Below are 10627 nucleotides of genomic sequence, written 5' to 3'. Positions count from 1 at the left end.
GATGAAGTAAGTTTCAAACACGAGAGCCTCCCCCTAGGAATTTTCTAACTTGGAGTGCCAGGAGTGCCCCTTGCAGAAGGGCACAAGTGCCACAGAAAGCACCACACACCTTGCTAAATGCCTCTCACCTGCTTCATGCTCAAGCACTGGCTGAACACGTGCCACCCTTACAAGCCCAGGGTATTTGAACCCTATGTGAGATGACTCAGTCAATGCCAACCAGAAAGGAGTGCCAGGCAGTCAGATCAGGCTGATCTGAAGGGCCAGAATATCTCATCAGCAGCTCCTTCTCCTGTGTAACCATGTCTTATAAAAAAAAATTAAAATTAACTGGAAACAGTACTATCAGGTTCCTTGCATAAATAATGTTACACCCAAGGCAGGGTCACCTGCAGTGAGAGGTGCAGATGACAGCACCTTAAACACAACCTAGACACAATTAGCTGTTCACATAGAGGGGCCATTTCACCTTTGCATATCCTAATAAGAAATTCAATTCTGTTTCCCACTGCCTGTTGTGTGCATGGTACCTTCATCAATAGCTTCCAGCTCTCATGCTGAAAGGGAGAGTGAGTTCATCCCCACTGGGGTTCTCTGGCCTGTCATGGCTCTGCAGGACTGTCCTCGTTTACTCTGCTGCTCCTTGCAAGGAGGCTCCTCCACACCTCTGGGCCTCTTCCAATTCCCACACCTGCACCCTCAGCACAAGCAGCAGGAAGGCAGGCTGGACAGCAGGTTCATACAGTTACATAGAAGCGCTCTTGGTTTTCTTCCTTTCCTACAGATCCTAATGCTGCATCCACTTTTACCTCAGCTGTTGTCACCTCTCCAGCTCCATCCTCAGCTGGGACAGGCTGTGATGACAGCTCTTCCCCCTGAGGGGTCACTGCCAGCTCAGAACCACCTCATCACCACCTGTGAGGGAGACAGCCCACCCCCATGTGTACAGCCCTATTTCCTAACAAACACTGTCACCTGTGCTGGGTGACACTTGTGCCTGAGCTGCCAGAACTGAGGACCAAGGCAGGGAAGGCATGGGGGAGACCATAACATTGTCAGAACTGCCATCACTCTTTCCAGTATGCAGGGACAAGGGTTCAGGTTCCAACCCGGGGACTATAAATTCGATTTGGGGCACACCTACTCAGTTCCCAGTCAACACAAAGTGCACAGTGCATGACCCAGAGCACCAGCACCAAACAAGAGAAAGAATAACCAGCATGGTAAGAATGGTAAGAATTCATTTCATCTTAGCAAATGGCTTTTCAGCCTCACACTATTACCATGCTAAATCAGTTTTACCTCAAGCTTGACTACAGCATTATTTGTATCACACACAGTAACCACCAGAACTGAATGAGCATGTTTATTCAAACACAAGTTACACATAACCCTTCAAGAAATACATTGCAACTAAGCCTTTGCATATCAGATTTTTTCATTTAGCTTGTCTACAAGACATACTTTGCCAAAACAGCATAATCATACTAATTAAATGGTTACAACAGAGAACTGCATGTGATGAAAAAAAAAAAAACAGTTTAAGAACAAAGACCATACAAAGACCATACAGAGAACATATTACTGGATTACAGCCCAGCATGGATCATTCAGAAAATGACAGGAGGAAGTTTTATCCAACAGAACACAAGTATACAGCATCATTGGTATACATTTTCCATTAATAATTATTAAAAAATAGAAAAACTGTTAACATCAAATATTACTTTGCTAGCCACTATACCTATAAGGTAAAACCATAAATGGACTAACTCTGCTTAGGAGGTGGAAAACCTTTAGTCTCTAGAATTAACTAGAGCCCAATTCAGCAAGCTACTTATGCATGTGCTTAAGCCCCACCAATACTAGTAAGGCTTACACATGTTGAAGTATTATAATTAACATTGAGAGATTTCAGCATGCATCAACAGCAAAGTGCAGCCAAACACTTGCACTGAATCAGGATTAAAAGTACAAGTTACATACATACTATAAAAATAATGATCCTCCTCTCTCAATCCATTGTTCTATCACAAGAAAAACCCTTACTGGGTATGAGAAAAACTGACACAGTCCCCTGAGGAACCACAGCTTTTCCTGGTTTATTACATAACTCCAAAAGTATGCACAAATCAGTGCCAGGGACAATCTATCATAACTCTACTTTCCAACCTCAGTCTTTCAGAAAAACAGAATTTACCCGATTTGCACCAGTGTATTATTATAACTCTGTACGCAATTTGCAAGTTCAAGATCAAGGAACTTTTTTCTCCAGATCCTTCCCCAAGTGATCAATAGATTCACAGAACTATACAGCTGTACAATAATGTCAGTGACTATATACAATCCTGCACAAGATACTGGAACAAAGCCGCAAAGTTACATAAATAAATGTTCAACTTCAAAAATATTTAATTTCTCTTGCATGTAAGTGTTACTAAAAACACAACAATCTCTGCAATTTTGACCTATATCAGCCCTCTCTAAAATTTGAAAAAAAAATCCCAAAGAATTTCCTTGTCTTCCTTGTCTAGAAGTTATCTGTATGGCTGTTTAAATAAAATCAGTCTCACTACAGCTTTGAAATACAGGTAGCCAGGAAAATGTTCCATATATTGGGAATGAAGCATTCCCTTTTGGCTGGAGGAATTTGATTGCTGGGTTTGGGGCTTTTTTACTTTTATGTAACCCACTATATAATAGTGAACAAAATACTTTTGTTTCATAGAAACAACTAACATTTGCCCACACCAGGCAAATGCTCTATTTACAGATAGACTAGGACTGCCTGACTGACAGTGAGTGTAAGTTGCTGAACTCCGAGAAACATGGAGCCTAAAACGGCGACACCCTCTGCTGAATCACCTTCCCTTTCAGGATACGTCTTATCTGGAGAAGAGAAAAAGACAGAAACATCAGAATTCATCATCTTGAAGTGAGTCCTGAAAAAAACCCACCCTAGATCCAGTTTTGCATTCATTTATCCAAGCCTAGGTCCTGAGTTCAGTCACACCAGAAGTGATCCCACTTTACAGCATTTGAACCAATGAAATGCAACAGTCAGCAACTCAGCTGTGCTTAATTTACTAATCTTAGGTCAAGAGTCAGTTTTTTTATCAAGTAGGAAAAAGTGATTTTCTTCATCTGTTACTCAGGCCTAAGAACTGTCATTACTAATTCTGACAAGAGCAGTAAAAGCATGAACTCAGACCACAGTGAGATGAGAAAGAGGAGTATTGCCTTCAGTACATTGCAGGGTTACAGAAACAAAGCCTATCTTGACAGGTAAAAGCTTTTAAGATGGAAAAAATAAAAGCTGCACATGAAACCTAAAATTCGTCTGTATATTCTGATCTTGGTGTTGAAGCTGAAGATCTAAAGAATAAAATAGTACTTGCTAAATCTTTTCCTTGAAAGCTGCAATGCAAAACTCGAAAGAAAGTTCTGGAGTGGAACGCAGCTTTTGCATGGACATGGACAGAAGGAAGGAGAGGGCTGCTGTGAATTTTTTACCTGTTCCCCTACAAGGCCATCAGGAACCAGATGAACTGGCTGCTCGTTCTCCAGGTTCCTGGCACTGGGATCGGCCCCCTTGCGCATGAGCAGGCGCACAGCGTCCAGCTGGCTCACGCGGTACTGCAGGCTGGCCGCCACGTGCAGGGCTGTGTTGCCATTGTAAGCCTGGGGAGCACAAAGCAACTCCATGAAGGGAAAGTGGGGGCACAAGCCTCTCTTTTCTCTGTCTGTATTATGGAAAATTCACCATACCTTTGCATTAACAAAAGAGAGATAGTTGGGCAGCTCCAAAAAGAGACGAATGAGCTCCAGGTTTGCTTCTTCTGCTGCCAAATGTAAAGCGGAGCGACCACTTTTGCGATCCTATCAAAAAAAGAAACTGTTTAGTCTTCCCTGCAGGTGCTTCACCTATCCAGGGGGAACATGCAGACAAATAAAAATAGAAAGCAAAGTAACTGCAGAGTGTTGAGCAAACATACTTGCACTACAATTCATCAAAAGTGAATCTGAATATATTTTAATATCAACATCTAATGAACAATGGAACCTGATCTCATCTGCAGGTAAGCTTATATAATGTAATATTTGATATTTTGGCTAAGTAATGGTCTGGCACAGCACAGACCTGAACTGCACAGCTAAGCAGTTCTTAATTAAAATTTGCAGCTCAAGAACACGGTGTCATCAGCACCCCACTACTATGGGTACCTCAGAGTGCTCCAAACATACTCTTACTTTTACAACACTCACTCACTGCAGCCAGCGTAGCGCCATTCTTAGTCTAGAGATTAGCCTGTCACCTCCCTCCTTCCCCAGGGTTCGTTTGCACTGATAATACCCTGCTCTGAATAAATGGAGCATTCTCAGCCCATCTGGGTAAATTAAGCTGTAGGGAAGCTTTCAAATTAGTCTTCTTCCCTTGTAACCAATGCAGCATGGGAGAAAGGGACACAGTCTGCTTCCACATTCTCTCTGGAGAATGTGGCACCTCACACTAAGGCATTTTACTTACTTTTGCTTCAACAGAGGCTCCCATTTGTATCAGGATCTTGATGGTTTCTACCAGGCTCTTGTTTCTCAGCAGAAGCTCCTGGACCTCAGGGGAGTGAGGTGGCTGACAGTTCTGCAGTTCATGCAGCACAGCATTATGGGCCAGAACTGCACAGTGCAATGCTGTCAAACCTGAACATACAAAAAAAAACCCAAAAATCATCATGAATGAACAAATGCAATACAGAAGTATTGACTGGCAGCTGGTTTCAGAGGTTGGATAAAGGAGCTTCTACCCCCATTAAGTCCAGGGATGGTTCCATATTTATAGGTGACAGTGACTGGACCCAAGCAGCCTGAGATCTGTACTGTCCATCAACAGAACAGTGAAGCAGCAGTCTACTCTGGGCCCTCAGCCAGCAGAGGGTGAAAGAATCAATTTCAAATGTATTTTTGTACAAACTGTATGTTAGAAAGAGCTGGTTTATGGAGAAGGGAACAACAGAACAGCTTTCTACTGCCAGATTCTGGCTACTGTATCCACTGACAACACTGGCACACCAATGTTTTAACAATGGCCAGTTACAACCTAAGATCTCCATGCCAAACACAGCAATCACGTGTAAGAAGAAAGAGCTCCTGACAGACACAGACTAATCACGTTTTCATCTGACATATGTCAACTGCACCTGTAAATTTCCATCTGAAAAGGAAATATTGCATTTTATTGCATTCCCATCAGTAGCTATAAAACACTGTACTATCCAGTGACTCTGTAAATTATAAACTCTTAACTACTCACCATCATAGTTTGTTGCCTCAAGGTCCACATACTGATTGCTTCCCATAGCTCCCTTTTGGATTGCCTACAAAAGTGGGAACAGGCACACATTTACATCTTATCCAAACCACATACTGCTTCCAATTTGTTTATTGTCTTGCTGCAATAGCTGTAATAAAGTTGCAATAAATAACAGTATTTCTGGAAGTGTTCAAGGCCAGGCTGAATGGGCCTCTGAGCAATCTGGTCTAGTGAAAGGTGTCACTGAGCACAGCAGGGGCATTAGAATTAGAAAATCTGTGAAGTCCTTTCCAACCCAAACTATTTGCTGATCCTATAGCTAAGAGGAGACTTACTGTTTTGGTTTGGTAAACTAGAGGATTCCCCAAAATTACTCAAAAATGTTGATGAGAACCTTAATGAGAAATTCAGTCCCGCTTTAAGCTCTATGTGTAGACAGACTCACAAGGCTACCCAGAGAGAAAGATAAAGGAGGGATTTTTTTGGTGTGGTGGTGTTTCCAGAGCTTCCCAATGCAGCTAAGGGTAAGAGTCAGTGGCTGGGGCAGAGCTGTGCCTGCCTGGCTCTTACCTGGAGGACCTGGGCATGCCCCTTCTCAGCACAGACATGCAGCGGCGTCCTGCCCCAGCAGTCTGTGGTGTTCACCTGAGCCCCCAAGCTAACCAGGTCCTGCACAATGAGATGCTGGTTGGCAGCCACAGCAACCTGGAAAGCACTCTGCAAACATCAAGAAGAAAATTTGAGCTATTAGTCATCTGATCTCTAACAGGAAAGAGCAACTAAAACAAATAAAAACCCTAGGTACCTGGTATTATTTAAGCAGTGATTATGAATACTAGGAAGCCAGGACAAATGAAGCAGAGCACATAGTTTTACCAGCTCAAGGTGATCCCAAGAAGTATTAATAGCTCAAGGTTAATATTAGTATGCAGGCTAAATCTTGGGGTTAATATTAAATAAGCATTTCACCACATCTTTCCCAGGATTCAGACATGCAGAAGCATTCAGGTGCAGAAAGCAGGTGCAAAGATTTTTTTCAGAACCTCACCTGGCCATTGTGCTCTTTGATATCCAGCATGTGCAGGGCAGCCATCTTCCTTGCAAGAACATAGGAGAGTGCTCGACGGCCCTGGGCCACAGCAATGTGGAGGAAGCTGCAGGAAAGAGAGGCAACAGAGTTACACCACCAGACACAAACCAGGGCTCAAGACAGCAGAGAACCAAAGGTCTAGAAGAGGTATTATGCTGCCAGTTATACAGAGGAGGTCTGAAGCTAAGACAGGAACATGGATATTTTCTTACCAGGGCAATTTAAAGCATCTAAATTGCAATGTTTTACTCCCCTTTTAACCAAGTCTAACAATAAGCACCTGAAATTAGAAAATACATCTACTCAAGTGTGCTGGAGCTCTGCATGGCAGCCATCAGCAACACCACACCTTTCCCCTGATCAGCCAAACCACTGCACTTGTGACACAAACACCGCTATTGAACTGCTTCACTATAACCCACAGTCTGCCAAAACCCAAACAGAAACACTCCGCAACCTCCCACAGAAGAAACACCAAGATAAACAGCACTCACGTGTCTCCATCAGCATCCTTTGCGAGGAACTGGTCTTGAGAGATGTTAGCCAGCTTGCTCTCCTCCTGCTCCACTTGCCACTGAAAAAATGACTTGCCCAGCTGCGTTGTGCTCCTGGCAACGTTTTGGTCAGGCAGCGAGACATTGAGAGTAGCCAGAGAGATGCTGCGCTCCAGACTGCCACAGAGGTTGCTGGAGAGCAAGCTGAAGTTGGGGGCATGAGGGACAGCCTCAGCCTGGGGGTGGGCACTGCTCAGTGGCTGGAGGGGAGCGGAGATGCTGTCCGAGCCCTCTGAGTCGTTCAGGAGGGAGGAGAAGCTCTGCGGCGGGCAGTACGGCAGCTCGTGGCTCTCAAAGGTGCTCTGCTGGTAGGCAGGGGACTGGTCACTGCCAACAAAGGGCCTGTAGTCCAGGGAGGAGCCATCTGAGGGGTAACTCTGTGACAAATCTTGGCTCTGGGACGCAGGGAACTGGTAATGCTGTGGAGGATCAAGCATGTGCTGGCTGGTGTGGTCCTGGAACGCTTGGTACTTCTGGGACGGGGAGAAGGCCTGTGTTCCCGGGCTGTCCTGGTACTGCTCGGCAGGAGAGCCGTGGCTGGAGACTGAGTGCAACCAGCTCACCTGCACCGTGTTCAGGGAAATGGGGCTCGACTCGTTCTTGATGTTTATAATGTTCTGAAGCAGATCAGAGCTGCTCTCGTGCTTGGGCTCAGCTTTATGGGTCTCCTCCATGCTATCCATAGAAGTTGGTGTCTGGGGTGGGGTCTGATGGATATGGAAAAAAAAACAACACAAGGCAAATCAAAACAAGCCCCAGAAAATTCGAGGTATAGTTGTACCTAGTAGTTTCTGATCACACAAAAGAAACTGAAAAATAAAGGCATGGAAAAAATTACTACAGGCTTACCAGGAGATGTGGGTGAACATTCGCTTGGCGCTTGAAAGAAGGTCCATCAGAAAGGAGTTCAGGAGCCTTCCTTTTGCCACTGTGGCCCAGTATGCTCTTCAGTTCTGATGAAAAGAAAATAAATTCAGAATCCATTTAGAGGATACTCTCACAATTTATTTAAAATGTTACTGCAGTGTATGTATTAAAAAATGGTCTACCTGTGTATGGTTCGTAGTTCGCCAATCCTCCTTGTGCCTGTTAAGAGAAATCCAAAATTTTCTGTTGTTATTATAATGTTATTTCTGGGGGAAAACAAGCAAAAACAAATAAACACAAAAAACAATCCACCCAAAAAAAAAACCAAAAAAAACAATAACAAGAAAGCAGCCATGACTTCCTTCTATAAACACAGAATATACCTTAGAATAATTCTAGTACGTGGTTGTCTAACCCTAACTTAATTGCTTTTAATTAAGGTTAGAAAATGGAAATAGTTTAATGAAACTTAAATAAAACCCACTGTTTTTCTTTAGGCTTTTCAAGCCATTTGTTATAATACCACAAAACTCCAGAAAATCTAGAGAAATATATTATTCCTTCCAGAGGCCAGAGAATTTTTTGAAACATTAATAACCCAGCCAATTTTACAATTCTTTAATGCCATGAACTTTCCTATGCAAATATCTTCCTCTGAAAACACTTATCTAGGAAGTTTTCAAACATACACTCACAAAATAATAATCTAATCAAACCAAAAACAGCCTTTAATCTTCTCAGAATTTCCTGTAATTTTTTGTCCTTTCAGAGTGAAAGGGCCTACCCTGTGTGCTTTGCACAGAGGCGCAATAGCACAACAAACAAATCTGAGAAAAATCCCTAACCCTTCCAATGAATGATCTCATTCCAGCCAACACGGAATTTCTGCGGTTTCGCAACACAAATGTATCTTTATCCAGACTCCCTTTAGAAAATAAAGCTTAGCAAGAACAGTTTTAAATGCCTCCTTCTCTCACGGCAAACCACCTTTCTGATTTCTTCCCAGCTGCATTTTTCCATTATGTGTTGAAAAGGAAAAACATAGACTCCATCCAGTGGAGATAAAGCTCATTTCGAGCATTACCGCAGAGTGCTTTCTTGCCAGCTTCAGTAACCATTAAAACCAAGCCTGTCAGCGCAGAAAGCTGCCGGTTACCTTGCTTTCCTCGGTGGCAGGAGCCGAGGACATCTGCTTGCTGCTCCTGAAGTGCAGCAGGAGCTCCTTCACGGAGTTCTTCACACGGACCCCCTGGAAAGGTCCTCTGTGCTGCTTTCCCCCCCCCATGTGCTGTTCAACTGTGGAGACACGAAAACAAAACCCGAACTGAAGCCACCCATTTCGTTTACTGTTTAACAAATAATAAATAGAGGGGAAAACCCCAAACAATCTGGAAACTCTCGTGGAAAGGCACCTAAAGCTTGGTTTAGCAGAGAGGAGCCAGACAGCTGCTCCGCGTACCCCTTCTCCACCCCACGGGAGTGCGGCTCCTCCGCTGCCCCTGATGGGAGCACCGCGGCACCGGGACCGAAGCGCCGGCCAAACGCGCCCGCTTTTCCCCGCTTCGGCCGCTTCCCCACGCCAGAGGCTTCGCCCCCGAGGGGACGGAGCGGGACCCGCGGCTCCGCGCTCTCCCCGCCACCCCCCGGAGCCGGGGCCTCCGCGGGGACCCGCCGTACCTTGCAGCGCGGGGCGGGGGCCGCCCCGGGGGTCCCTTCGGCCGCCGCCGCGGCTGCTCACCGAGAGGTCCGAGTCGGATCCCGGCGAGCCCGGGGCGGAGGAGTGCGCCGGCGAGCAGCTGCCCTCGCTGGAGTGGGGCGAGGCCCCGTAGAAGTAGGCGAGGTTGATGGGGCTGCTGAGGGCGCCGCCGTCGCCGCCATCGGGCGCCGCGTCGCGGCTGCTCTCCACGATCATGGCGGTGCGGCGCGGCGGGCGGCGGCGCGGGGCGGCGGGCGGCGGAGCGGGCACGGGCACGGCCAGGGCTGGGCGGGCGGCGCGGCGGCTCTGGGGGCGCGGGGCCGCGGCCGCGCTTATACCGGGTCCGCCCCCCGCGGGAGGGGCCCGCCGGGCGGGGCCGCGCTTCCCGTCAGGGCGGCGGGAGGAGCCTGCCCGTGAGGCCCGCTGCCTCAGCCCGGGAGAGCCCGGCGGGGAGTCACGGTCCGGAGTGCCGCCTCACGCCTTGTCCGCCAAGCTTGCCCCCACTGCCTCTGCCCGGGAGAGCCCGGCACGGAGTCCCGGTCCAGAGTGCAGCTTCACGCCTTGTCGGCCAAGCTTGACCCCGTTGCCTCTGCCCCGGAGATCCTGTGTGGGATCACGATCCGGGGTGCCGCCTCACACCTTGTCGGCCAAGCTTGCTTCCCTTGCTTCGCAGGAAAACAGAATATCCTGAGTTGGAAAGGCTCCATCAGGACCATCGAGTCCAACTCCTGGCCCTGCCCAGGACACCCCAAGAATCACACTGAGCCTGAGAGCGTTGTCCAGATGCAGCCTTGGCAACCCTCGCTTACCTCTGATTGCCACCCTCTTATGGAGCTGCAGAGGTGGGGATGAGCAGAATCTCTGTCCTCCCACCGCTGCTGATGCCACCTCATGTCCCCATTTCAGGCATCCCTCACACTTTGCCCCACTCCTGCCAGTCCTTGGCTCCAAGACACAGGCATGGAAGAACAGAGACTCTTTTTGGTCATGTTCATCCCATGAGCAGCATCCAGCGAGAAAGGGAACGAGAGCAGTTACTCACAACTGAGATGAGTCATCTCTGATCCTCTTACCCGGCCTGGAGCAGGCAGGGGCAGACAAGGAGTGATTTT

The 10627-nt window shown here is 46.9% G+C and overlaps 1 protein-coding gene across 2 annotated transcripts; it reads right to left on the bottom strand.

The window, feature by feature from the left end:
• Positions 1-1349: 1349 nt before the first annotated feature.
• NFKBIZ (NFKB inhibitor zeta) lies at positions 1350-9808 on the bottom strand. Of its 2 annotated transcripts, XM_059466605.1 has the most exons (12): positions 9497-9808; positions 8976-9115; positions 8002-8038; positions 7802-7905; positions 6893-7659; positions 6357-6462; positions 5879-6025; positions 5309-5372; positions 4529-4698; positions 3769-3879; positions 3514-3681; positions 1350-2889 (listed from the first exon to the last, which is right to left on the bottom strand). In XM_059466605.1, the coding sequence occupies exons 1-12, from the start codon at positions 9729-9731 to the stop codon at positions 2836-2838; spliced, it is 2103 nt and encodes a 700-aa protein (XP_059322588.1). In that variant the 5' UTR covers positions 9732-9808; the 3' UTR covers positions 1350-2835. The 2 variants fall into 2 exon arrangements, with proteins under 2 accessions (XP_059322588.1, XP_059322587.1); XM_059466604.1 differs by lacking the exon at positions 1350-2889 and having other exon boundaries at positions 2907-3681.
• Positions 9809-10627: the final 819 nt, after the last annotated feature.

The sequence above is a fragment of the Ammospiza nelsoni genome, chromosome 2 (assembly GCF_027579445.1).
Source record: "Ammospiza nelsoni isolate bAmmNel1 chromosome 2, bAmmNel1.pri, whole genome shotgun sequence".
NCBI classification, from domain to species: domain Eukaryota; kingdom Metazoa; phylum Chordata; class Aves; order Passeriformes; family Passerellidae; genus Ammospiza; species Ammospiza nelsoni.
The sequence above is the reverse complement of the archived record's forward strand: the minus strand, read 5'-3'. Positions and strand labels throughout refer to the sequence as shown.

What these genes read in the sequence shown, in the direction of transcription:
- NFKBIZ (XM_059466604.1), bottom strand. Translation starts at nt 9,731, where the DNA reads ATGATCGTGGAGAGCAGCCGCGACGCGGCGCCCGATGGCGGCGACGGC. An exon ending in ATGTTCACCCACATCTCCTG is followed by an intron (nt 7,660 to 7,801) that starts GTAAGCCTGTAG and finishes CATATCCATCAG; the next exon opens with ACCCCACCCCAGACACCAAC. An exon ending in TCTCTTTTGTTAATGCAAAG is followed by an intron (nt 3,682 to 3,768) that starts GTATGGTGAATT and finishes TGTGCTCCCCAG; the next exon opens with GCTTACAATGGCAACACAGC.